Raw genomic sequence first — 27,054 nt, forward strand, 5'->3', positions numbered from 1 at the left:
TCGCCGCCTTCCCCCCAGCAATAACCGACGATATATAATATACGTAGCACAGCGTATTTGCGCCTATATCGTATGCTTGGCATCATTATCACTTCGCTACAAGGAGCATATTAGAATGAGGCTGAGAAAAGGTGTTGTTGCTGCTATCTACTCAGGGCCCATTGGCTTCTGCCCTGCAGCCCTGTATCCACGCGCTATATATGCTGGTTCATACTGATCAAGCTGTCGTTGCTGCTGCTGGATGTAATAGGCCTGTTGTTGCTGTTACTAATATTGATACTCACCTAGCTATTGCTGCGACTGTTAGAAGTGCTATTGCTAGACGACACTGTGGTGTAGAGGCCTCACCGGCTAAGTCGATGGATATACTATCCGTTGCTGCTGTGACTGCTGTAATTAGTGTTGTTGTAGCGTAACCTGTCGACGGTGTTGCTTAGCTAATATTACTTACTGTCGATAGTGGTCAGCCTATAATCTTGCTCGCTCCTCCTTAGTATGTTGTCGCTGCTGCTCACGAGCCTCCATCTTAGCGAGTCGTTAGCGTAGCACATCGACCTCACTTGGCTACTTCGGCGGAGCTAGTTATAAGGACTCCTACCGAAGGTTGTAGTACTCGTATCTAGTAGCGTGACAGGTAGGACCACATGCTCGATTGTCTCGTTAGTAAGGGCATTGCTAAGTGCGGCATTGGCTGCCCTTGTAGCTACAATTAGGTACTGTCTTGTTTAATTGAGTAAGTGACACTCTAGGCTTAAGAACGAAGGTAGCAGTCGTTACTATAGCCGGCTTCGCTCTCTTAATAGCAGCCTCATTCAAGTCGTCTAATTCACGAGTAGTGAGTGCTCGCTTCGTCGAATACAACGTTACACTACCTATTATAGGCTTGCGGTTGCTAAAGTAGATGTTATGCTCTCGCATTCGAGGTGGTAGCTACACCTTCTTAAGTAGCCTCATCTTGTCGAACTCAACGAACCAATAGAGGTCGAAGCGCTATAGTAGTAGCTTCGTAGATCGTCGTCTATTCACCTTAAGAAGCTTCATGATATCATAAACGTATAGCCAGCCTAGAGTCTTAGTAGTGTAGTCGTTACACTGACACTGCTTATAGCCGTAGCTATACGCAGAGTGCTTGATCTTATTGCTAGTATCGTCAACCCTATAGTCATTATAGAGCAATGCTTCTACGCGCTTATGAAGCTTAACCACTTCGAGCAGTACGTAGTCACTAATATAGCGAGTTACGCTCTACTAGAAGTGACCGGTTAACACCTTATAACAACGCTTACGGTTATTAGCGAGTTCACTACGTCGACGGTCGTGGCCTTAGTTCCACTAATTCAGTAACGACTCGAAGAGTATAAAGATATCGTGGCGGCTGCTGTGGTTGAGCCACTCCTTAATACGGCCGTAATATGCTTCAACTCGTAATGTTGTCTTCTCGCCGAAGTGCTTGATCTCGTTTGTCTAGCAATAGACAATACGTGTCTTAAAGCGCCACTAGTTAACGTGTAAGTACTACTTAAACATTAGATACACTATATCGAGCTTCGTAACGTTGCTATTAAACTCGTCTTCAGACTGACTCCGTACGGTGTAAGTGAATAGCTTCAAGAATTGAGTAGTAGATAGACTGTCCGTCTAATAGCCGTCTTGCCTAACCTGTCCGAATTCACCTCTCTCCTTCCGCACACGTGCAAGGATGTCTTGCTATAGATGCCAATCGCACACAATATTCGTGCTTTCTAGAAAGACCTCGTCGACGGCGAACATAAGTGCCTCTTCACGGTCAGTACCGAAGACCGTAGGCATTAGACAACTAGTCTGTTCAAGGCCCTTACGAAGAGAGCGTAGCAATTGGACAAAGTGTGACTTGTTAGGCTTAGGTCGAATCAAGCTAACGCCCAGCTCGATTGTATCGTTTATAGGACCAGCAGATATAATGTTAACAAGCTCTATATTGTATAGGTTTGTGCTATAGGTTGAGTCAATACAGATCGTATACGGCGTATTCTTGAAGGCTTCAAGGCTCTTCGGATGAAGGGCTATTATACTTCGAATTGAGCCTGTCTCGGAGTCCGTGTAGATGTCATGATATATAGACTTACTGTTGAGCAGATTGACCATCCTCTCTGCTTGATTATGCTCACGCCGAGCGTTGATATTACGAGCCTAAGCAATGTTGTGAATGTCGTGAGGCTTTAGCAACACACGCCCCCTGAAATAGGCCATAATCTTCGCTGTCGACATACGTGTTTTCTGAAGGCGTTCAAGCTCCTCTAAGAACGTAGCAGTCCTTAAACGTTAGCGGTGTGTAACAAGCGCTATTACATCGTCCGGCTTATAATTATGTCGACAGTGTTTAGGCTTGTTCGAATGCCGTATCTCCCACTCCCCTTCAGGCTCGTCTGGCATAGCAGCAACAGCGTAGAAGTAGAAAGGGCAACCACATCGCTTGGACTTCTTCTTCGCCTTGTTCTTATCGGTCTTAGCAAAGCTAGCACAGCAACACACTACCTTGTAGCGATACCGCTGTCCAGCACGGTTGCAATCCTTAGAGCCCTTCGGATCTGGTCTGTATTCGAAGCCCTCCTCTTTTCCAAACGCGTGGTAGTAATCGGTCAATTCCTTCTCGCTAGAGAACGTGTCTTCTCGCGGTATAGGACCATCTGGCACCGGCTTCATAATGAACGCGTGCTTCTAAGGCCGTGGTGATACAGAGCGTGTCGAATATTGAGGTCGTATGAAGGTGTGAGAGGTGATAGACCGCGTTCTTCGACGCCCACGCGTATCTGAGTCGGAGCGGTCAAAACAAGGTGTTTCTGGTAGCACAGGCGGTTCGGCGGCGGCGGTGAGGTCGATAGCAGGTGGCTGTGATGCTAACAACACCGTCTCGTAATCGTCCATGTCGCTATTGAGGTGGTAGTGTTGCAATGGATGAGATTAGGCTTGAGAAAGTGCGAAAAATGAGGTCCTGGGAGGGCGGATTTCGAGATCACCTCCCAGTGCCGCTGCGAGCCCACAACAACCTAACAACGCGATTAGACGCGATAACATTAGCTTGAATTGATGCGATATTGAATGCCATTTGATACAGGAGCCTATATGGCTATATCTGAAGTGTGGGTATTGCTGGGGGGAAGGCGGCGATCTGGGGGGAACGGAAGTATCGAGGTTCATCTGGTAGCCGACCGCAGATTTGAAAGAGTGTCGTCGCTGATGATCCTGGTCTAGTCCAGAACTTTGATGCTGCAAAGTAGTCATGATCGCATTGTGCTGACCTGTCTTGTTTCTCCTTGGGCATGGTGAAGCATAGGGAGTGTGATTGAAGTTGGTATGCTGCGCTAGTACATGGCAGAAGACAGGCCCGCACGGTAAGAGTGGAACGGATACACCGTGTGCTTGCACTTGACGCCAGCCACCTGAGGATCAGTTGTCGATATGTTACTGCCTGTGAGGTCTAGCAGGGTTGTCGAGCTCCTGGATGTGTTCAAGACTGTAAAATGTGGCGGCACAATCGATGGCATTCAGGCGATGCTCGAGCGTTGACCTCAGTGCATTGGCGGTCAAGGTGCTCATTATCTTGCGGTTACGACGCTCGACCTATGCTCGTCAGTACTGTGAGCAAGGTCACAGGCAGTCGTTCATGAGAGCACCCATGTCGTGGCAGAATCTAGGCTGCAGTCAGAAAGTTATATTAGACGTCTGTGCGTAACGCGAACTTGCCGCGCTCGCGTGAAGTGGAACGCGTAGGCTTCTATCTGTAGGGCATGTAATCTATAGTCAATGTCAAGAGTCTGTCGAAATGTGCTGGATGATATCTCAATAGAACAGCACTGCAGCTGCAAGACCAACAAATGCTGCCAGAAAGGAAATAGCAGCAGGCATGGCGGTACGATCAACCGTAGCAGCGGACGTCGCAGTCGCCGAGCTTGCGCCTGTAGGGGTGAAGATCGACTCTGTCGTGCTAGTCTTGGTGCTGCCCTCGGTGTAGTTGGTGTGCTCGTAGAAGAACTTCATGATGATAGGTGTGGCATCGATTGGAGCTCCGGCAGATTTGCGTGCGTAGTCGTGGCCCCAGCCGGATAACTCGTAATGAGTGACCACACCAAGGTTGTTTGGACCTCCCCATCTAAATAACGTCTGGTCAGTACTGTTCTCGATCTGATGCTCTGCAATCAACTTACTGGTAGACTTTCACGTCGTCATCAGGCTTAGATGTCTCACTGTCAGTGCTGTATCCATTACGCACAGCCCAGTTCGACGCCCAGTGCTGGATATCAGGCAGTATTCGAATCCCGTACGATGAGTGGTCATCAGCACCATCGTAGGGAATAGTGTCATCATCAGTGCCATGGAGCTCGATGAACGGAACATGCTCGCGTCCAGGCGAACAGATTGCTTGTACAGTTGTATCGGTATCGACGCTTCCAGCATCGCCATCGGTATGGTTCGTGTAGAACGCGCCGGAATTCGCAGCAAATACAGAAATGCGCGTGCTCAGGGTCGGGTCGCAGGCCAGAACGTTGGTCAGTCCGGCTCCGTTGCTGTGGCCCACGGCCCAAATGCGACCGGTGTCGATGCAGAACCGGTCTTGAAGATCGTCGATGAAATTGTTCAGGAAGTCTAGGTCGTCGACTTTGGGAAAGGTCGCATCCTCAGTAGCACCGTAGCCAGGATTTGATACGAAGCCTAGGTTGACACCTGAAACGTAGACTGCAATGGCGTAAGGGTTGTTCGACTCGTCGGAAAGCTCGGTTTGCTCTTCGATCTCCTCGTATGTGTTGGTGTTGCCCGGTAGACCAAAGATCAAAGGTGAAGCTTTGTTGAAGTCGTAGTACTTCGGTATGTAGATAGTGTAGTTGCGTCCATAGCCCTTGGAGGTGGAGCACCCACGTTAGTATGCGTTTCAAAGAACTGTTGATTCCACAGTCTACTTACATCTGTCGTGTCAAATTTGAACGGTCCTGCAGTATCATCAAGATCAAAGTCGGAGTCCAGCTCCTTGCCGCATCCCGATGAAGTGTTTGTGCCGGGCGCTGAGAATGGTTCGGGAACTTCAAAGTCCAAATTAGTGGCTATCGCTGTAGCCGATGAAGTTTTTGTTGAAGTCTTGGTGGTTGAAGAAGTCTTGATAGACGAAGACGATTCGCTTGTGCTGTCCGATTTGTCCGCATAGACTGCAGCAGCCAAAGCAAGGCATGTAAGTGCGAGGCTGTTCGCACGAGTGAAGAGCTGGACCATCTTCGCACGCTACCGGCTCCACCCAACTCTTGAAAGATTCTGCTTGCCTATTCTGGTAATGTGTTGATACTCTGCTTTCTTGGATATTCTTGGCTGTCATTAGGGATGCCTCCTGGGAAAGCAAAATCTGGGCTGTCTGGAGAAGTGGGCGAAAGAGGGTCAAACGATTCTGGAGAACTTACAGCTGCGCATCGACTGTTCCGATTATCGAATGCGCCTCCGTGTCGACGCCGCCATGTTGTCATTGACGTATCTCCCGACATGGTTCCGTACTAGAACAGTTTCACACCAGCAGCGCCTTTTGGCCATCACGACATGCGCAAGCGTGTGGCATTGCATCTAGCGATAGCCTGGAGAAAACCCAGAGACGCTCGGCTCCCGGGTCACGCTTGATGCCTTAAAGGCTGTTGATGCGAAGTTGCGACTGCGAGAGCAAGAGGAGCTGGTGGAGATGTTGACGACAGCCTTGGCGGATGATGACTGATTCCAGCCGACATCCTTGCTAGCTGTGGGTCTGGAATCTCTGGATTCTTGATTCGGCTAAAAGCCTCAACCGTCGATCAAACAACCTCGTCAGCCACAATAATAAGAAACCGAACGACGCCAAACGAGATGCCAAACTCCTTGCAGATAGCGTTAAAGAACGATAGCGATCTTGACAATCTGCACGCCTTCGTGACTGGTATCGCCATCCAGCACGATGGCAAACGATGCCTTCTCAAAGCGAATGGCAAGGACTTGTACTTTCCGCAGGAGGTGAACGACATAGGCTCGCAGCTGGCTGAAGATTGTGCGATTCCTCTCGGGCCATCAGGAAATACTGTCAACATGACAATCCCGCAGATAGCTGGTGGCCGCATATGGATATCGGAGGGCAAACTGACCTTTCTACTCAATCCTGGTGGACCTGCGCTCGTGGAGCCATCGGTGCTGAATCCAAGCGATCCGAATGCTAACGTCTCGTTTGGGTTCGCAGAATTCACCTTCAATGATGCACAGCTGTATGCAAACATCAGCTACGTGGACTTTGTGCCAAGGATACCAATCGCCATAACCCTGCAGCAGCAGTCTGGAGAGATGCAGCATGTCGCGGGAATGGCACCTGATGGACTCGATCGGATGGCTGGAAGTCTGTCGGAGCAGGCCAATAAGGACGGGCGCCCATGGGACAAGCTCGTCGTGAATAAAGATGGTCGCAACTTGCGGATCTTGAACGCCACTCACGGTGGTGCTGTTGGCGCAAGCTTCGACGGCTATTATGAGCCTCATGTTGATGAAGTCTGGGAGAGATATAAGTCGGGCCAGAAAATGAAGATCAATACACAAGCCGGTCCTGGGTGGCTCGAAGGCCATGTGAACCATAAGGGCAAGCTGAAGATCGGTGACGAGGAATTCGACAAGCCAAACACAGCTGATATCCTGGGCTGTAACAGTGGTCCTTTTACGACAGGCTCGTCCCCGACGAGAAACGCTATCATCCCCCGATTAGCTGCTGCTTTCGTACGCTCGACACTGTGCCAGTGTGAAGATCATCCCAGCGCTCCCAACACTTTCTATAACCAGGATCCCACAAATCACTATGCGCGACTTGTTCATGAGCACAACGTTGACAAAAAGGGTTATGCATTCGCTTATGGTGAGCCTTTTGCCTGTCTGCTTATTCTTGTTCGATGCACTGACCGCTTTCGTCCCTAGATGATGTCCAGCCAGATGGCGGAGATGATCAATCAGGAAAAGTCAATGCCGGCGACCCTGTGCTCTTCACAGTGACCGTTGGCGGCAAGAGCGCCAGTGGAAATGGTGGAGCCGCATTTCCACAGTCGTCAGGACAGCAAGGCCAAACTTACGACAGGCCAGCTCCTCCTCCGCCTCCGGGTGCCAACGATGATAATGCGGAACCGGAAAGCCATGGTCTTCGAGGAAAGCTACGAGGCTTCGCGAAGAACATGATGAAGTAACTTTTGCTCCGAGGTCAGCACATGCAAATAGTCGGCAGAGATGACTAAAGCTGCGATGAAACGACAAAGCTGGGTGGTGAAACGGTACACGTGATGATAAAGCCTGCTAGATTGCGGCAGGGTAGCGAAGTTATCGGTCCGGTGTCGTGACTTGTTCGATGTCAGTCCGCGATAGTCAGTGTATAAGTCAATGCAGCTGCTGCAGTGCTGCAGATGGCAAATCATAGAGTCGATGCACCAATCATGGTTGACTTGGCTGAAGACAGGCTCTCTGATATGTGCCAGCACACGATGATATCGGCCGGGCAGGCTAAGGTACCCTGTCGAATGAGCTACTCGGCGTCTTCTTGTCCGTCAGCATACAGCAGCTTCGGCAGTCGTGTAGTTCGTGGGGAGGTTCTCGCTTTAGTGCATGTGCTGTCGTCCGATTGGTATGGCTGAGCCGCATGCTGTTGTCACCATCGGCGCGGTGTGCCGCTGCTTGTGCACATGTTGTGGGCAAGAAGAGGTGTAGGACACCGTTTGACGATGATGTGGCCCACTGCACATAGTAGGGCGAACATCAGGTTGACATGAAATGTATGCATGTGTAGATGCAAAAGTGGCCTTCACTTCTCCCGCAGGATAAGGTTGATGCCGCGGTAGCAACCACTAGGCACGTCATTATTTTGCTGCACCCTCCAGAGCGACCAGCATTAGACCAGGACAGTCACGAGCCTTTCCCTCCACCCTCAAACACCTCACTAGCCACTGCACCACCACCACCACAACCAGCCGACAGTCGCTGCACAACGACCATCAACCTGCAGACACCTCACCGACCGTCGCTGCTTCACCGGACTTTGTTGCGTCGTACCTGCATCCGTACCACTGGTACCACTTTCACGTGGGCGAACCATCACAAGACAATTGTCTTGCGCACACCCATAAGTCCGAAAAGTTCCTCCTTCTTGCGATCCTCCACCACCACCGACACGATGGCACACACTGCTGCAGCTCAGACTTCGCCTATCTCCGTGCCTAAGAGGCCGAAAGGTGAGTTGTGTGGACGGGCTGCTCCACGGTCGGCAGTGAGCTCACGCTATGCTACTAGGTATCCTCAAGAACTCGAGCTCGTATCAGCACGCCTCGCCCGACGACAGCCACATCAGTCCAACCACCGAGCAGCCGCCAAGCTTCAACAACAATGACGGCCAGGCGGATAGCTCCAGCAGGCCTGGTATGCCGGCACGGGAGCTTTCGGAGAAGGAGCTTACGCAGATGAACACCGAGATGAACGCAGGCAACGGACATCGCCGCAACAGCGGCAATCCACGAGGCAGCATCAGCCGACGTCAGTCGTCACAGAGTGGAAACGCTGCATCCGCCACAAACGGCCAGCATGAGGAGGGTAGCATGAGGCTGAAGTGGGATGAGGCCAACCTATATCTCAACGAGGGCCAGATGGGCGGCAAGATGAAGATTGACGAGCCCAAGACACCATATGCAGGCACTTACGACCCTGCCGAGGATGATGATGAGATCGCGACAATCAACGCCGAGGAGCTGAACGTGGACGAACTCGACATGAGCAAAGCAAAGCCTCGAGGACGGAAGACTTCTGGCTCGCGCTCCAGAGAAGGTGAGATTCCTGGCTTGGATCTCGGCGAGCCGGAAATGGATCCTCTCGTCCGACGTGAGAGCGACGGAGAGAGAAAGGTCCATGTCGACCAGGATCAGCCAATGGACGACCAAGGTCACCATGGCGAGGACGAGAACATGACGGTCGATGAGCGTGAGAAGCACAAGAAGTTCGAAGAGATGCGCAAGAAGCATTACGAGATGAAGAACATCAAGAACTTGCTTGGGTGAGTCGTGACATGGGCGTACTTTGAACCACACTAACGACATTACAGACATTCCGAGGACCTGGATGTGGACGACGATGAGAAGTGATGAACGATGCTTGTACGAAGTTTTTGATACAAGGGTAACTTTCGGCCCTCGCGCAAATGAGCACCACGGAATGGATATGGCTGCATGACCTGGCGTACAGATGGGCAGGCGTTGCAACGACAGTAACATTTCGGTAGTTACCCAGCAGCAGATGTAAGCAAAGTCAGCCAAAGAGCGCCACATATCAAATGAAGATCCCGACATGACCAACGTACCAACATCCGCCCACTGATAAGGCGTGGTAAGCTCTACCAGAGGTCGAGGTGGTTGATGCTGCAATCTAGTGCAATATACCTGCTGCTGAAGGCGCTGTCGCAGAAGGTCGCTAAGCGAGAGCTCGAAGTCTCGGCGCTGTCACACGAATTGATGCACTTCATCAACATGCTGCGCCGTCATCCACATCGATTCTTCCGTCCACGGTGAAGGCTCTGTATAAGCCCTCGTTCTGGTGTAATCATCTACACGATGTGTGGTTCTGGCAATCTACCTGCTTCTATGCTAACCACGTGCGCAGCACGTCGACTGTCAACCGAACCGGGAACAGAGGGAATATAAGGCAGCACGCTCGCCATTCTTCAAGATGATCTTCTGGTAAGGCTTCATCGCAGTCTTTTTTCCTGCTTGCTCTCTTCAGAGCGTCCGGTCGTTTTCTCCCCTTCCTTCTTTCTGCCTAGCTGCAGACTTTCATTCGCTTTCGCAGTACCTCCTGGCGAGGTCACCTCCTCTTTCACAATGAAGCTCTCCAGCATTGCTTCGCTCCTAGCCTCGCTCGCCATGGCCACCGCGCAGACGTTCGCCCCTTATACCGACACCCACGGCATCGAGTTCTGGCAATCCACAGTCGACACTGGCATCGGCGCCGGCACCCTCGAATGGGGCATGGCCCTCCCCGCCGCTACCCAATCCGACTACACAAACGAATACATCGGTCGACTCGTAGTACCCATCCCGGAGACGGGAACATGGATGGGCTTCTCCCACACCTCCGGCATGACAAACTCCCTCATGCTCGTCACCTGGGTCTCCGGCAGCAAAGTGATGACCTCCTTCCGCTACGCCTCCGGCTACGTGCAGCCTGAAGTCTACACGGGCAACGCCACTTTATCCGTAATCGACTCGAACGTCAATGATACGCATTATTCTCTGACGTATCGCTGCGAGAACTGCTGGGTTTGGGAAGAGGAGGGTGTTTCGGGGAGTCAGGTTCCCAAGACGACGAGTGCAGCTGCGCAGCTAATTGGGTGGGCGCAGGCTACGGAGGCTCCTACGGCGCCGGAGGATGCGGGCAGTGGGTTTAAGCAGCATGAGAGTGCGGGTATCTTTGCGGCGACGGTGGGCAGTGCGAGGAATGAGGCGTATACGGAGTGGATTAGCCTTGCTACTGCGACTGCTTCGTCTGGATCTGGTGGGAATGGTAGTGCTCCGTATCCGACTGGAAACGCTACCGCCAGTGCTACAGGGACTGGAACGGGGTCTGTGGCTTCTACGACTGCGACTGCTACGGCGGCGGCTTGTGCGACGGACAGTGCCGTGACCAGCCAGACGTGGGACTATATTGTCGTCGGCGCTGGCGCTGGCGGCATACCCATTGCTGATAAGCTCTCCGAGAGCGGTGCAAGTGTTCTCCTCATCGAGAAGGGACCGCCATCTTCTGGTCGCTGGGGCGGTGCAATGAAGCCGGACTGGCTAGCTGACACGAACCTCACTCACTTCGACGTTCCTGGCTTGGACAATCAGATCTGGCAGGACAGCGCTGGTATCGCTTGTGACGATGTAGGAGTCATGGCTGGGTGTGTTCTTGGTGGTGGTACCGCTGTGAATGCTGGTCTATGGTGGAAGGCGAACCCAACGGACTTTGACTACAACTTCCCCGAAGGGTGGAAGAGCGCCGACATGCAACCTGCGATCGATCGGACCTTTGAGAGGATCCCGTTCACGAGCTGTCCTTCGACGGATGACATTATCTACCAGCCGCAGGGATATGATGTTGTGGCTGGCGCGCTAGTAGCGTCTGGCTGGAGCAATGTCACAGCTGATGATGTCCCTGAGCAGAAGAACTTCACTGTCTCGAGGCCGAATCATATGTTCCATGGTGGTGAGAGGGGCGGACCGATGGCGACGTACCTGGTGTCAGCGAACGAGCGGGACAACTTCAAGATGGTCACTGGTACTTCTGTTGCTCGTGTGATCCGCGAGGGTAGCCACATCACTGGCGTCGAAGTTGAAGCCTTCCTGTCGGGTGGCCAGTGCGGTACCATCAGTGTCACTCCTAATACCGGCAAAGTCATCCTCAGCTCTGGAGCATTCGGCACACCAAAGATCCTCTTTCGATCTGGCATCGGTCCACAAGATCAACTGGAGATCGTCAGCAAAGCAGAAGGCGGCAAGATGATTAGCAGCGCAGACTGGATCACTCTTCCTGTCGGCCACAATCTTGACGATCACACGAATACCGATATCGTCATTACCCATCCGAACATCACAGCTTACGACTGGTACGGCGCGTACGATAGCCCTATTGTCGCCGACAAGGACAGCTACATCAACAGCCGCTCTGGCATCCTGGCCCAGTCGGCTCCCAACCTCGCAGCGGTCTTCTGGCAAGAGATCGAAGGCGCCGATGGTATCACTCGCCAGCTCCAGTGGACTGCCCGCGTCGAGTCGAGCCACGGGATCAAGAGCAACAACTCCATGTCAATCTCTCAATACCTCGGCCGTGGCTCTGTTGGTCGAGGTAGGGCTACCATCAACGCTGGTCTGAACATGGCAGTGTCCGAGGTGCCATACCTTCAGAACGACGACGACATTGCCGCTGTCAAGGCTGGAATCGAGACGCTAAGAAGCGCCCTCGCAATCGACCCAGCAATCAAGGTCGTCTACCCACCAACGAATCAGACCCTGGATACCTTCTTGAGCGAGTATCCTCTCACAACTTCGTCGAGATCTGCAAACCACTGGATTGGTACAGCCAAGATGGGTCTTGACTCTGGACTTGTCGACAACGGAACCGCAGTTGTCGACACAAACACGCAGGTCTATGGCACTGACAACCTCTTCGTTGTCGACGCGTCGGTATTCCCTGGCATGGTGTCAACAAACCCAAGCGCCCTCATCGTCAGCGTGGCCGAGCATGCTTCCGAGAAGATCCTCGCTCTGGACAATGCTCGCTCAGTCAACAGTACCGCTCCAGCAAGTCCGTGGGTCTCATCACGTTCCTTGACTAGTGTGATAGACATCGACTGACGACTCCATTACAGTACGGCAAGCAGCATCTTCCCAGCAGCCTCAAGCAACGGCACCACTGTCATACTACGGACAGGCACAGCGTACCCGAATGCCTCAGGTCCTTCAGTCCCCTTCTCCTCCGGCCAAGCAAGTCGGTACGAGCAATGCGGCGGCTTAGGCTTTACTGGTCCCAGTTCATGCAAGACAGGGCTGCGGTGTGAGGTCGAGAACCCTTACTATTCTCAATGTGTACAATAGCTCAGCTTATCTCCAGAATGTTGAGCCTGCAATATGCGAGTTGTCGTGGTCCACGTTGATTACCGCGTGAAGCGCGTTTCCTGTTCCTGGTGATGGACATGGTCTTGGCTTATGATAAGGTGCATCTCCTGGGAGTTGTTTGATCATGGTGACGCCTCCATGGATCATTTGTGCTTGGCTAAGCAAGCCTTGAAGCCTTGATTGTTGTTCCCAGCGTTGGCAGGTGTGAAAGCAGGAGGTTGGCTCAACACGCGCGTGCAGGATCCTTGTCCCGCACAGACGACAGATCGGGACCCCTCTTTTCAGCTCTTTCCCGCTGCACGCCACTTCTTTCCATTCACATCACCGAGTACATATGCACGTGTCTATCGATCGAATACCGCCAGATCGTCTCTCCTGGTCGACGAGCTTCGAGGCCACTCCACAGCTCGGCCGTTCTCGGGCGACGATATCGCCTATAGAGAGCGAGTGATAGCACTGCAATAGCTCCATCACGTAGTAAGTTCAGCTAATACAGCAGCAGACCATTTCTGTATTCTTAGCCGGGCTTGCGACGCACTTTCGCCAGCCTATATATCTTTAGGAGCGGCCCGAAGGACAATCATCTGCCATCCCACGCTGCAGGTCACGCTGCCTACAGCTGATCAACCACGCCTCCGAGTCAATCCTTCCACAAGGGAGGGGAAGTCTCGTGCTGACTGGCCACACTGCCCACCAATACAGTACACAATACAGTACACTCATCCCACGCTGTAGATGCAGCTCTTGCAAGGTCTTGTACAGCTTGCCCCGGATTCCTCCCTGCACCTTCAAGGACCTTCTGGCCCACCCGACGACATCCACAACCTCCATCGACCAAGGCAGGCCAAGGTCGAGCTTCCACCGTGACGTCGGGTCCATCGGTCGGCTGCGGTTTGTACTAGAGACAAAGCCACCAGGTCTTCAGATATAGCTTACGCTGTGCGCCCCCGTTGTCTTGCTTGTTCAGGAACGACGAAATTCTCCACAGCGCTGTACACTTTTCGCCCAACACAGGTTACTGAAAGAGGACATGAACTTTCAGGCCGTGATAGTTCAAGCCTACCCGCTTCCTGTGGAAAGAGTCAATCGTTGAGAACGCGCAAAGGAACCGTCCTACGCTCTCTGTCGAAAATTTGCTCGTTGCAGTCACACAACTAGCTCGGCCAACTTTTTCGACTTCGTTACAACCCTCAGACAGATCCTACTGAGGAACACGCCATGGGCCAACCTATCCCGGAATCGATCCTGCTGTTGAATGCGCAGATTGGTTTCTTGGTACGTCAGTACGTCTTCCGACGTTGAAATATGATTGACATCAGTGTAGAAAACTCACCTTGCGCTGATACACATACCGTCTTCTGCCTATCGCCTGTTTGTGCAACCGATACTAAGCCTCCTGCTGAACAACGAACAACGCGATCAAGAGGGCAACATCGTCGAGCCACGGCGATTATGGCAGTACTGGCACCCGTTCGTGAACGTCTCGATCACACCGAACGAGTGCTCGATCGTCTGCCCCCGTGAGCAAGCCGAGGAACTCTTCGCGCCGCTAGTGGAAGAGCTCAGTCCAGCATTACAGGAGGCAATCACTATTACCCGGGAAGACTACTCAGCCATCATGATTGGCGGAGAAGGCCTCGAAGCAGGACAGCGAGTGCTTGACCTGACCAGTCCCCTTGCAATGGCTGGCATACCCATCTTCTTCATCACGAGCTACTACTCGGACTTCATCTTGGTGCCCTTCAGCTCACGGCAAAGGGTGATACATGCTCTGGAGGACCGCGGCTTCGTGTTCGAAGCTACAGATGCGGACGGCGAGGGCGGCCAGATGACGAATCCAGCTTCTCCCGTCGCGCATTCGCACTACCGCAATGGATCAGCCGGGTCCTCTTTCGAATTCCCACCAGTCGCCACAACACCGCCTCCTGCCACAGTGCCAGAGCTCCAGACGAAAACCTTCAAGACCCTGGCCCGCAATAACATACATCCTCACGTCGACAAGTCAGTGGAGCTAGTGACATGCGCCGGCATTAAGGAGACCTCTCCCTCACATGCCGCCACAAATTTCACTGAAGGCAAGATGCACCTGGGCATTACCCGTTGTCTGACTGCGATGCCAGCGCCACGCTTCTTTTGCATCACACTCACAGACTCCGAGTCGGCATCACTAACACTTGAGAAACGCCTTCTGCACTGCTTTCCAGGCGCAGGCGAGGACGTCCTACTGGGTATTGACGGCCCCGAGCAAATCCCGATCACACTGGATTTGAAGGACCTTCCACTTGAGAGTACTGGTATTGTTTGCGGAGTCTCCAGTCGACTGATGGATGGTATGAAGGGTCGGATTGGGAGGGAGATGTTTAACATGAGCTATTTGAGTACTTCGAAGGCTGGACACGTCATTGTATACGAAGATGAGCTTGAGGATGTCATGGAGGCGCTGAGGGGAGCGCAATTGAATGGTGGCATGATGCAGTCTGATCAATGAAAGCTTTCTCGGAATGGTCGACGAGTCAGGACCAGTTTGGAAAAGATTCCTCGCCCTCAATGCCGACTAGCCTCTCGGTCCTCTCGTAGACACGTGACAGGCCGCGGGGAAGGCACTCGTGACATATGGCACGTGGCATGTGCTGGCTTCTGCTTTGAACAGTGGCTTTACACTGAGCTTGCCCGTGTCATATCTGTTACTGCCATGTCCTGCAGCATGCGAATATTCACAACATCATAGCAGGTAAAAGCTGTTGGCCTAATGTCCATTGACCTGCGTCTAGTCTTCTGAAGAAGCGTCTATGTCCTTCCAACGCTGCATCATGCTCATGCGACGAGACATCAGTCCCTAGCACACTACCACGCCGAAGCAGGAAGCGCAACATCCGCCCGCGTCTCTGCACACTCATAGTCAAGCCCTTCAAGCATGGAATGCAGGCGTCGACCGCCATCCAATACGCTGGACAGTGAGCATGTCACCGTGAATCCGGGAACCAGGAGTGAGAATGGACTGCTGTGCTTGATCCACAGCCGCTTCCCAGTCTTGATCAAGAGGCTGTGGACTATACGTGGATGAGGACAAATCCGGCGCCTGGGCGATACCTATTTCAAGATGCTTGAGCTGGTCTTCCATGGACCCAAGACAGCGCTGTCGTGCGAGATGGGCGTCCCTCGCCGCGGTCCGCTTGAAGCTTTTGCCGCAAAGTGGACAAAGAGCTGTCTCGTCTACTGGCATGGACTTCTCTCGACAGTGCCTTCGATAGTTGCTCAAGGTCGAGAATTGAATGCCTCCACAGCCGTGGTCCCAGCAACGGAACACTTTTCTCTGCACAACGACATGTTGGCCGGAGCGTGTGGTGTGTATGGATGGCTCGATCGTCATACTGCCTTTGCTCGCCAATGTCAAGGCATTTTGGACCGCGCTGCGAGGCCCTCCCTCTGTGCAGGGTTTGAGACAGACCAGCTGGCCCATCACTGGCTTTTGCCGACCCTTCCAGGCCCGGTGGGTAGATCTCTGGGCTGCCGTCGAGAACACTGATCCTTGCGCCGGCGGTACTGTCCAATGCAAGCCCATCAGGGTCATAGGTCGGAAGCGAAGATAGAGAAGTGGCTGAACTGAACCCCTGCTCGTCACTGTCGGTCAAGGCTGTGCACTTCCTTCGTCCCTGGTGTATGGCGATACGCCATCTAATTCTTTGACCAACAGCTTTGCGTTACGTCAAGCTGATGATGATCTATGTTGGGGCATGGTAGCTGTACGCGAAGATCGGCATGGCAGCTGCTGGGCGCATCGAGAGATTGGTCACTGTGCTTCTTATCATGGCCCCTTCGGCGTTCGGGGTAGCTACCCGCCCCGCTAGAAGCGAGAGACTATCATGCTAACAGAAGATCGTGACCAGCTTCGTCCTGTTCAATGAACAAAAGGTTCCTATTCAAGGTCACTTGCTCCTTACATGCCCGGATCTTCGACGGCCCGTATCGCCAAGCCTTTAATGCAAGGTCAAGGCCAATGAAGCTACAAAAGAAGCTTCGCACGAAGGAGCTTGCAGCTGGGATCTCGTATGGGATTTGGCGTGGCCAAGTACGGCGCCACGAGTGCCATGTTACATTCACTACGCCGCATGATAGCCGTCCACTTGATCACTCGACATGGCTTTAACATTTGATGCCCTGGTGGCCGACCTAAAAAACTGTTCGAAGCTACATCGTGATTTTCCACATCAAAGCGCAACACATCATGTCAGGAATCAAAGCGAGAGCATTAGAACTCATCTCTGCGGCCAAATCAGGCGAGCCTATTCTGAATCTGAAGCGCAGCGTCGACGCGGAAACGCTATGGCCCGCCGCAGTCGAAAAAGAATCTGACAAGGCGGCTACGATATTGCGATCATTCTTCGTGGACGGCTTCATCGTGCCATACAGGACTGTAGCTTCCTGCCCTGAAGAGGTTCGTGTAACCAGTGTGCTCGAGTACGTAGCTGACACCTAATAGATCCTCAAACGATGCCAAGCACTTATGATCCTGCATTTGATGAAGAGCGATCTATGTTCGCCCCATGCAAGTGGTAGCGGTGTAGTCATCGCCCGACTTCCCGATGGCAAGTGGTCTGAGGCTGCTGGGGTTCTGGTCGACTTCCACGCAGATTTGCCTACCGACGTTGATGTTGCTGACGTTGTGCTGGTCGTCAACGACAAATACAGCGTCGGGATCCTCTCGAGAGATGACTGCATCCTTGGAAAGTCTCTTCGCATCGCTCCTGGACCTATACTCAAGAGCGATGCGGGCACCGAGAGTTCGTACTTAACCGACTCGACTGATGTGCCAGCCTGGGTATACGCCAAATCCAAGGGTCAAATCCTGGACCTTGATCTCAGCGGCCTCATCGTTCGCGAAGCCCTGTCGGAAAACGAACGAGCATATGGAGTGGCAGGTATCTCCACGCGGGAGATGATGTCAGGCACGGTCAAAGGTCCTGCTAGATCCACGAACTATCTATTCGACACTGTGTCAGCTCTGGAAAGCCAATCTGGGGACTATAGCAGGCTCCTTGCTCCAGGCAGCTGTACGAGCGATCGACGCATTCGACCTGTGAAGATGGCAACGAAAGATCATGGGACTTAGTAGGCCGAGGTAGAATCGGTGGATCAACATTACAGGCGCATCTATGGCGTAGCAGAAGATTATGTACACCGAGAAGCTTCTTGCAACGAAGTCTTGCCCTGCCCAACTACCTGCTTTTCACGTTAGCGTTGCTTCTTCGCAACTCACTGCCAAATATGTCAGGTCTGTGGTAATAAGAGGACTGCCGCTCACCTGTGGGCGAAACACTGCTTGGTCTTTTGGCAGATCTGGAATACTGAGGCCTAGACATTCTGAACAAATTACGAGAGCCGCCTGTGATGTCAAGTCTATTCCCGACCGTCAGACAAGGCTGATCCACGCTTCACCACGGTGTCAGCAATGAACGTCTGTCCTCATTCCCAAACACTATCAGCCCTTACACAAGTCCGAAATTCTGACCACGACGTCCATGGTTCTGGTCCTTGCTCGCTCTTCCATCACGAGCCATCAGCGTCAGCAGCTTACATCGTACGGACTCGGAACGTAGCTGAGCTCTATGCAATCATCTACACGGCAGCAAAGTCAGAATCTGGCCACATCTTGGAAATTGCATGACTCACCCTCGTCAATGGCATCCAAATCGCCGTCGCCATCTGCTGGACAGTCATTCTGCTCGTAGAGAGTGACGATGCAGCCGTTTAGGTCGTCGACTTGAGCATGATCCGTATCGTCGCCAGCTTCGATGTTCTCGCAAGACTTGCTGCCATCGCCAGAGGCACCGTCATGTGCAAAAGAACATCCAGGATCATCGCTGAAGGCGAATGACCAGGCTGTAGTGTGGCAGATGAACGCCGCTGAGGCAAGACCGAACAGTAGTAACTTCATGGCGCCGAGCTCTTGTAGAAGATGAGTGAAGAGTCTGTTGTGGCCTTGCTTCGTGAGAGCTGGATCTGGATGTCTTCTATCTATCGACGTGAAGACACGGGACTGCCTACTTATCACATACTTTGACAGCTGTTAGTGGGCTGCTATCTCGCTCTCACTTCTTCACACTATTGCTTCTCGATCCTCACGCTACTTCCTCTCGATCCCAGCAGCTAATTCCCCATGGAGACTAGTTCCACTCTGCAGCACTAATTCCCATATCCATCATCCTGGCGCGTGTGATGTATCTGACAGCGCAGGAGTAGAGGACCTTGCATGCACCAGGAGTTTCCCCACCCGTAAGAACCGGATGATCTGGCTCGAATCAAGCTAGGCGTCATGTGAACATGACGTTGTTGCCTGCCATAACGTGTACTGGCCGCTCCTGACAGATGTTAAAATGATATGTTGAAAGGCCGCCGTCCTTATTGAGATGAGCGAAGGGTAGCACCCGCAGCTCGAGAAACAACTTGTTCGCTATCGTCGCGATGTCGCTGTCGCTGTCGCCGTAGTGTCGCTGTCGCCGCAGTGCCGTAGTCGTCGTAGTCGTCGTAGTGTCGTGGTCGTCGCAATGTCGCAGTCGTCGCAACACAGTTCGACGTTCTCACGTGCTCGGAAGGGGATTCACCGCGCGGGAGCAGCTAGTAAGCGAGCCAATCCTGATTTTCCACGTTCTTTTTAACTAATCGAGCGAAGGCACCCGAAACGAACTCGCCGTCGTCCCGAAGCTTGCGTAGGGCCACGACAGGCGGGTAAGTATAGGGGCTGCCGAGTGTTAATTACATACATTCGGACACTAATTGCGTCGCGCGACGTTTAGGGAGGTAAATGTAAAGTGCGTCCGTGCTGTACATATCTCCGCCTTAGCGATGCAGATAGCGGCACTTTTGATTACAGTCTGCTTCCACGTCCGATCGTTACCCACTTTCAACCCTGTAACGTCCAGAAGTAGACAAGAGGACGACAGAAACACCGTAAAAGCATTCTAATCCCCGGCTAAGCGTAGTTTCATAGCATCCGGAAGCACTATCGACGCTGGTTATGCTTCTTTCTTGACCTTGCAAAAGCCAGTCAAACCGGTGGGTAACGATCGGAGGTGAAGTTGGTGAACAGAGACTGTAGTTAAAACTAATTGTGTATAGCGCCTGTAAGTGGCTAGATTCTAGCGCTAGCGAATTTGTTTCTCCGACCCGTGCGATTCACTCTAAGGTACCTCCTACCTAAGCTCGCTCCTTTGCTCGCAGAATGCTGTGTACACACGGATAGCGCTCGGTAGTGCCTTCGCTCGTCTTTGAGGCAGGCCTCTGCCTCTCTTCAGCATTTTAAGTAGTAGTGCTAAAGGCAATGGTGAGCGTGCGATATTCAGCTGTAGGAAGTGCCAAGGCCGTCTCTCATTGGTTGTTCAAAACAGTATATTGCCTGAGGCACCACAATCAACAACGTGAATGCCATCTAGCAGTGCAGATAGTGTATAGAGTACACGCAGAGGCTAAAGATCGCACGCTCAGCTCGTCACTTGGCGATACCATTGCACGGCCACCGCGCAACATCACATTTTTAGCGATAGCTTTAATTCTAAAGGCTACCTTACCCTTGCTAAGCACGGACCCTCGAACGGGTAAACAGGTGACAGAGTCTAATTGTTGTTCTCGCTACGGGAGCTTTACGGACATGCTCCGTTCACTACGGCTCGCAAGCTCGCCTCGTTCACTCACGCATGCCCTCCAAGCTACCCTTCGCCCAACAAGAGAGCTGCTGCACTATTACGAGGTTCTCGAGGCGCTACAGAGGCTGGAAATCTTAGACTACCGAATACCGCAAATTCTCATCTGAACAGTACCTTCCCCTCGTGAGCGTCAAGTTTCTTCTGGCTAATGCTCATTCACAGTGGAAGACCCGCGAGCCATATTCATGGACTATAAGGGGCTCAACGCCAACGAAACATCATTCCAGCGCCTACAGCGATACTACGACGCTCGCGCTGAAGACCGCTAAAAGATCTTTTACACCTTTCCCAGAAGCCGTATGAGCATCTTCATCATAGTGCATAAGCGCCTCCCACTCGCCGACTTCAGCGCATTGCTACTGCAGTTCTTCAAGGAGAAAGCTACCAAGAATTCGACAAGCAACGAAAGCATCGAGATCCGTGTGGTGAGCCGCCAGGGGTCTGATCGAGACCAATTGGATGACTCGAGCACAGAAGGGGGCGACGATGCTGGGGATGCTGGGCAGACCACAATTCGTGTTGGTGTTGATGGCCGAGCATGATGAGGGCGACAATCCTGTATGTGAATGAAGCGCTCTCCGTCTTACTACGTGAGCATGCGAAGTATGAGGTCTTGACGGCCTAAGTTCCAGCTAAAAGACAAGATTGTCCTCGGTGCTTTTCGTGTGCAGTGGTCCGTTTTACCAGGCTTGTTGTAGATCAGTAGGAAAGAATAAAGACGATGAAGTCACCGCGGCGGGAGTTCTTTCCCACGTGCTCGCTGGACGGTGCATTCAGCCGACTCCATCTGTCAGCCTCTTCCAGGGTCGACACGTCTTCAGCTCAGCGTAGTCCAGCGCCAGAACGTGCAGACCGGTGCTGATCGTCGCCTTCTTGGCCCCTCAAGAATGCTACGCATTGCCGCTCCATCACGCATCGCTCTGAAAGAGCAGTCACCTCGACTAAGCTATTAACCATTCGTAGAAGCGCTAGCGCCTGAAGTCTCGCTGACGCTGCGGTGAGTTATGTCTACCTTACATGCGCTAGATCCCGCATGCAATGTATTCTGTTGCTCGCCCGAAAATTCCACCAAGATCATTGCTAGTGTGACTCTGTTGTTCGACCCTTCGCCTTGATACGATGTTCCGGCATCTGATACTGTCGAGTGACCAGTGCGAGCTCCACCAGATCCGTAACGTGTAGTGAACTATTGATCCCTATAAGCTAGATCCTCAGACGCTAAGTCCATCAACGCTAATTCCGTCGGCCTTGCCATATTGAGAGCGTATGTTGCTCGACAGCACTCACTCGTAGAGCAACGCATCAGCGACCGAGTTGGAGAGGTCTCTGCAGAGCGCACGAAATTATAAAGATGATGTGTACAGTCCATTCGACAGGCAATCCCATCTTCAAAGCTGTAAACACTTCTGCAATCAATACCATCAACATGAAGCAGTCAACAAGCATTTTGCTACTTCCTATCTTTCTTGCTTTCCTGGCACAGGCCAAGCCATCAACCTTTCACTACGATGGAGTTATTGAGGATAAGGGCGATGGCATAAAATGTTCGGGATCCATCACATATACGGTGACTGACGACGCTGGAGGTGCCGACCAGACTGGGCATTTCACCGTCGATGACTGCCCGGGTGGCCAAGTCACGCTGTCCGATGGCATTTGGACATTGTCCCTCGATCGCGACGCCAGGACCTCAAGCATTCAGACTGTCAGCAACGATCCAGCCGCGACCATCAACGGAGGCGAGGGCGAGTATGTTGGGGTCCAGACAGCTTACCATCAGGTCACTTGTCCACCAGCTACCAAGATGACTTGCTTTTTTGGCGCCGGACCGGGCAACACAGCACCTACGACGACCGACTGCGGCCTTACGTAGGTACCCGAGTGGTGGATGTCGGCCAGCCTGATACCGTGAGACAGTCAGTAGTACGATCGACTCTTCTTGTCCCCACTGACCTGGTCGCAGAGATGGAAACGCAAATACGCTGAAGGGAGATCGCGAATTTCTTGGGACTAGCTACGATTTTGTTGATCGTTTTGATGCTCTTAGCTGCCGACACATATAGCACATCAACACATTGCGGACTTACTTTTGACAGTACTTCTGTCGGTCCTCACCTATTGATGTCTGCCGTTCTTGCATCGCGGTGGCGATGGCGCCGGGCATGTTCAAGCCTTTCTCGCTGAAATACTGGTCGTTCGCAGACTCTTTTATAGGCTTCGTGGCATTCCGTCGCTTTGCTGCTGAGCTGCCATTCGAAACTGAGGCCAGCGCATCTGATGCACTTAGCATGATCAAGATAGACTCTGTCGCTTGAAGGGCTGCAGCTGCGTCCCCAACGTGCATCCCCAATAGTCGAGACCTGACAAATCTTGGCCAAGAGCGATGCTGTGAGCGGTCGCAGTCTGACGTCGATACTCGCCGCCACAATGAATTACATGTGTATTTGATAGCACGACAGGTGCATCGTCAGTGCTGACTTGTGTTAGGTCTAGAGACACCTACCTCCCAGGACATGAACCTGCCCACGCTGCCCATCTGCCATCCGGGAAGACCCGCGTCGGCCCGGATAGCCGAAAAGCGTTTGAGAAACATATTCTTGTCCAAACAAACGTCGCTTTCTTCATAATCAACATTGCATTGACCGCGACCTCAAAATAATTACTCCCGCGCTCAAACAAGATTTCACCAAGCTCCTCCTCCAACCACTCCACCATCCCCAACACCAGACCAAGCCAACACCCATCTCACCATCTCACCATCATCAACTCCTCCACTCCAACCCTTCACCCCCTCGCTCTCCTCTCCATGCCACATCACCACCCTCTAATACCCACTCGTCCCAGCGGGTTAAGAGTGCACAATACTCTCATACCCCCTGCGTCTCTCGTCCTCAATATGCAACTTGCTGCGCAGCTTTTCGTCCTGCTCATTCATCTTGTTGAGCCATCGCTTGGTACGCTCGGGCATGCTGAAGGGCTTGAGGTCGATGGGAGTTCTGTGGGATGAGGAAGGCATTGTTGTGCGTTGGGTGGGTTAGGGAGGGTGTGGTGTGGTGTAGTGGATTTTGGAGTCGGTGGCACGGGTTGGGATGATGTGTTCGGATCCGCTATGATAAGGTCCGGCTGTAGAATGATCCTGTATGTGATAATGTATCTTGTATGCCGCCAGTACTGATGAACCCTCATCTCAATCGGCGCCGCGGGAACGACGCTTATATACCATCTCGCATACCACGTCATGCCAGGCGAAAATCCTACCTTGGTATCTGGGCTGCAGCAGCCGCTACAACTTCCCCCTACATCGCTCATCGTCTCCCGACATCATCACCACTACTGGAACGAAACGTATCGCACGCAACCACTCCGCCTCAGCAGAATTTTCTCTCGTGAGGGCGAAGCACAAAGTCTATCATGCGATGGCATGAAGTCCGAGCTGCCACCACTCCCACATCCGATGTCTTGGCCTGCGTGGCGCAGTAAAATGCTTGATGTAGTCAATCGTGGCCAATGATGGAGGGGATCGACTTGGCGAACGACAATGGCATTTCTTTGAGGAAAAGTGTTTGTCGAGGGCGGTACACTTTCTATACCTTTTGCAAATCCCTTATAAGTGCCTAGAGGTACAGTGAGGGTAAACGCCTAGCCATCATCCTACTTTCCCGTGGTATCTCATTTCATCGTCAGCATCATCTCGCTGGTTCTATGCCGTCTTTGCGCCTTGCCTCGTGTTCGAAACCTTAGAACCGCCTTCATGCTCCTGAAACGCCATGCTGTAGAACTTTCGATATTACGTAACGATTCAGCCAAATGCGAGAAGTCTCCGCTCTCTACTCCGCCCCAAGCTCAACTCAGCATCATCCTGGCGGGCTACTCGATTGGCCGGCGTGGTAGTCACTTCGCCACCCAGTATTGTACCCATTCGGAAGGATAGTCGAAACTGGGGGTAGTCGAAATGCTTGATCGGGTGATTGGTGAGTAGACTGCTGGGCTGGGCTGACAGAAGGTTGTGGGGGTCTCAGCGAGAATGATTGGAAGGAGGACGTGGTGGGTGTATTTTGAGTCGTGGGCGGACGCCATTGCCCATATGGGTTGGTGTGGCTCTGGATGTAGTTGTGGGGCGGGTTGTATGCTGAGCTGCCGCTGATGCCAGTGCGGAAAGGCGATCCTGTCCCACTGGCAGAACCACTAATCCCGAACTGTTGTTGTGCGCTGTGGTAGCTGCCGCTGCCGCTGCTCCTGCCATTACTGACCGGTCTGGTTGCGTTGACTGGCTGCCTATAGCCGTCAGTTATTTGCCCTTGACCGGCCGGGTATGAGAAGCGGGGATCGGGAAGGGAGTTTGGGGTGCTGGATTGTGCAGTGTTACCATAATGCGTGCTCGTACCGGTCTGCTGTCTCTTGCCCGATCGTGGCATCTGCTCTTCCTCCTCATTGTCGCTGAGCGTCAGATCTATCACTGAGCTCACTGGGCGCTTGTTACTTTGCGCCACCGACGACATAGAAGGAGCTGCTGAGTTGCCACGAGAGGACAAGGGCGGTGTGTTTAGTGGGAATGTCGAGTTGGTCGCCGGTGACAGCAGAGAGGGTGTTGAGTATGGCATTGCAGCACCTCCCAGCGCTGGCTTTGGCGCTGGCTGATCTTCGACTATCTCGATCAGGTCGTCGTCAAAGTCATCGTCGTAAGATGCTCGGTTGTTCCTGCTCGAATTGCCTTGTGGTTTTGCGTCTTCTTTCTCCTTGATCATCTGCCATTCTCCGTTTGGTTGCAGGTGAATGCTTTCAATCGAACTTGGAGTCTTCTGCAGGATCTCTTCGAAGTACTGGTCCACACAGAGTGACTCGTATGAGACACTTTTGCTGCAGACCGGGCAGCTCCACTGTGGAGCTTGATCTTGCAGTTGCAGGAACCACTTCGCCTCGAAACACTGATTGTGTGAGCACACCGTTGAGCGCACGGGCGTCTCAATGCGAAGCGCTGAGATGGGATCCTTCAAAGTCATCGTTACTGAGGTCGCAACAAGATCATCGTCGTCGTTGGCTTTCTGCATCTCCTGTAGAACTCTCGTCTTCGAGAAGACGCCGCCGCCGTGGGTGCCTTGCTTGATGCGTTCAGTGAGAGCATCGGCGCTGATGTACTTGACGAGATGAATGACAAAGGCATATCTCTTCGACGTCAATGCATAAGTGATGGCGAGTCGGTTCGGGTAGCCGACGTTCTTCCGCACCCTGTCAGTGATATCCGCCGGCTTCGTTGATCCTGGTTTGTTCTTGAGGCCCTTGAAGTTGGCCCGTACATCATCATCGTTAATTTTGACCTCGAGCTGGTTGGGAAAGGCGACGTCGACAGTGGTCCATTGGTTCATGCCAGAGCTCAGGCCGCAGTAGAGCATAAGGCGCAAGCTTGGGTCTGCCTTCAGCCGGGTGACCTGGTCGGCGGTGAGTCGGAGGTCCTGCCTCACGGTGTGGCGATTCTGGGGCATTTCTGAGCCAACTGCATCAGTATCGTAAGTGTGCCTCAAAACAGGAGACTGTAGATGGGTAGTTACCATGGAGTTCTGTGTAGCCCATGACCGTGTCCTGCACCTCGTAGAAGGGACTGGGCTTGAAATCTACGGCTGATATCAATTAAACCAGATCTGGATATGATGGTGAAGATGAACTCACACCTGCCGCCGGTAGAAAAGCGGTTCTGCGCTGCAGATGGCCTGCCTGGCGCCATCTGATTGTTGGTATGATATCCGTTGGGTGTTGGGTAGTTGCTGGACGCGGCGACAGAAGCGCCGTTCGGCTGCGGGGGACTTTTGCCGTGGTTGGCGACACGGTAGTTGAGGTCCTTGAAGGCGTTGTCGTCGCCACGATCCACGATGTCACTGAGAACTGTGCAATTGTGTCAGCACGGCTGCTTTCACTTGCGATTGGCACAAGCGTGTGCCTGCCGGTGTCCACCTCACTTTCTATGCATCGCTTCTGCAGGACTGCCTTTGTGCCGGAGACCTGGTAATTGTACGCCTTGCATATCTCCTTCAGATCGCTGTTGATCAGCAGCTTGATGCGTGTCTCGACCGAGCCCTTTTGCTGCTGCAGTGTGTATCCCGCCGATGCCATCTCTTGCGCCTCGCAGCGCCTGCCGTCCTCGAGATCGCGACTGACCTCAATCGCAAAGTTGCTTTTGCGTGCGCAATGGCTATGGCAAACACAGTGGTGTGGTCTGGCGTCGGTGTGTCGAGGCGACTACGGTCGCGGCCAGCTGGCGAAGCTCGTGTGGATGGTGATACAGTGCGCCTTTCGGCGGTGGTGGCGTGGTCAAAGAAAGAGGCAAGAAGTCAGGCTCCAAGTGCATTTTTGCGGAAGGTGCGGCCGTTCAATGGGCGAGCGTCTGCATCTGCTGCCTGCTCGTCATGTGAAGAGGGCAACGCGAATGTACAACGAAGCACGGCACGAGTGAGCGTGTGCAGGTGCAGCTATCCACGACAATACCAGCAGCGCTCGGGTGACTTCACCTCGCTGGCGGGCCCTCGTCCTCTTGATCCAGCATCATCACAGGCTGGAAGCACGAAGTCAAAACGCTGAGCCAGGATTCCCGTCCCGGTTCGCGCTCGTCACGCGGTCGCGGTGTGCCTCAGTGCCTGGAGGCTGGATCGCGCTTGCCCTCCTCGGTATTTTCGGCACTAGCGCCAGAGCGAACCCTTCGATCTTGTGAAGAAGTAATTGTCCTT

The 27,054-nt window shown here is 52.9% G+C and overlaps 9 protein-coding genes across 9 annotated transcripts; 6 read left to right on the forward strand and 3 right to left on the reverse strand.

Annotated features, from left to right (window-relative positions):
* Positions 1-3,819: 3,819 nt before the first annotated feature.
* On the reverse strand, positions 3,820-5,241 carry CLAFUR5_06955 (uncharacterized protein; the record flags this gene model as incomplete). Its single annotated transcript, XM_047906103.1, has 3 exons — positions 3,820-4,129; positions 4,185-4,873; positions 4,939-5,241. The coding sequence occupies 3 exons, from the start codon at positions 5,239-5,241 to the stop codon at positions 3,820-3,822; spliced, it is 1,302 nt and encodes a 433-aa protein (XP_047763668.1).
* Positions 5,242-5,853: 612 nt separating this feature from the next.
* On the forward strand, positions 5,854-7,199 carry CLAFUR5_06956 (Glucan endo-1,3-beta-glucosidase; the record flags this gene model as incomplete). Its single annotated transcript, XM_047906104.1, has 2 exons — positions 5,854-6,877; positions 6,937-7,199. The coding sequence occupies 2 exons, from the start codon at positions 5,854-5,856 to the stop codon at positions 7,197-7,199; spliced, it is 1,287 nt and encodes a 428-aa protein (XP_047763665.1).
* A 977-nt stretch (positions 7,200-8,176) lies between these two features.
* CLAFUR5_06957 (uncharacterized protein) lies at positions 8,177-9,134 on the forward strand (the record flags this gene model as incomplete). The annotated part of the gene is made up of 3 exons (XM_047906105.1): positions 8,177-8,234; positions 8,293-9,046; positions 9,095-9,134. The coding sequence occupies 3 exons, from the start codon at positions 8,177-8,179 to the stop codon at positions 9,132-9,134; spliced, it is 852 nt and encodes a 283-aa protein (XP_047763666.1).
* Positions 9,135-9,866: 732 nt separating this feature from the next.
* Positions 9,867-12,617, forward strand: CLAFUR5_06958 (Cellobiose dehydrogenase; the record flags this gene model as incomplete). The annotated part of the gene is made up of 2 exons (XM_047906106.1): positions 9,867-12,331; positions 12,392-12,617. The coding sequence occupies 2 exons, from the start codon at positions 9,867-9,869 to the stop codon at positions 12,615-12,617; spliced, it is 2,691 nt and encodes an 896-aa protein (XP_047763669.1).
* Positions 12,618-13,856: 1,239 nt separating this feature from the next.
* On the forward strand, positions 13,857-15,126 carry CLAFUR5_06959 (uncharacterized protein; the record flags this gene model as incomplete). Its single annotated transcript, XM_047906107.1, has 2 exons — positions 13,857-13,913; positions 13,963-15,126. 2 exons carry the CDS (start codon positions 13,857-13,859, stop codon positions 15,124-15,126), a joined length of 1,221 nt encoding a protein of 406 aa, XP_047763670.1.
* A 1,737-nt stretch (positions 15,127-16,863) lies between these two features.
* Positions 16,864-17,748, forward strand: CLAFUR5_06960 (SH3 domain-containing protein; the record flags this gene model as incomplete). The annotated part of the gene is made up of 2 exons (XM_047906108.1): positions 16,864-17,073; positions 17,119-17,748. 2 exons carry the CDS (start codon positions 16,864-16,866, stop codon positions 17,746-17,748), a joined length of 840 nt encoding a protein of 279 aa, XP_047763158.1.
* A 453-nt stretch (positions 17,749-18,201) lies between these two features.
* Positions 18,202-18,573, reverse strand: CLAFUR5_06961 (uncharacterized protein; the record flags this gene model as incomplete). Its single annotated transcript, XM_047906109.1, has 2 exons — positions 18,202-18,254; positions 18,309-18,573. The coding sequence occupies 2 exons, from the start codon at positions 18,571-18,573 to the stop codon at positions 18,202-18,204; spliced, it is 318 nt and encodes a 105-aa protein (XP_047763157.1).
* Positions 18,574-21,764: 3,191 nt separating this feature from the next.
* CLAFUR5_06962 (uncharacterized protein) lies at positions 21,765-22,211 on the forward strand (the record flags this gene model as incomplete). The annotated part of the gene is made up of 1 exon (XM_047906110.1): positions 21,765-22,211. The coding sequence occupies one exon, from the start codon at positions 21,765-21,767 to the stop codon at positions 22,209-22,211; it is 447 nt and encodes a 148-aa protein (XP_047763156.1).
* A 1,981-nt stretch (positions 22,212-24,192) lies between these two features.
* On the reverse strand, positions 24,193-26,443 carry CLAFUR5_06963 (E3 SUMO-protein ligase pli1; the record flags this gene model as incomplete). Its single annotated transcript, XM_047906111.1, has 4 exons — positions 24,193-25,820; positions 25,885-25,953; positions 26,003-26,215; positions 26,290-26,443. 4 exons carry the CDS (start codon positions 26,441-26,443, stop codon positions 24,193-24,195), a joined length of 2,064 nt encoding a protein of 687 aa, XP_047763155.1.
* Between the last annotated feature and the right edge of the window lie 611 nt (positions 26,444-27,054).

This window comes from Fulvia fulva, chromosome 6, assembly GCF_020509005.1.
Source record: "Fulvia fulva chromosome 6, complete sequence".
NCBI classification, from domain to species: Eukaryota; Fungi; Ascomycota; class Dothideomycetes; order Mycosphaerellales; family Mycosphaerellaceae; genus Fulvia; species Fulvia fulva.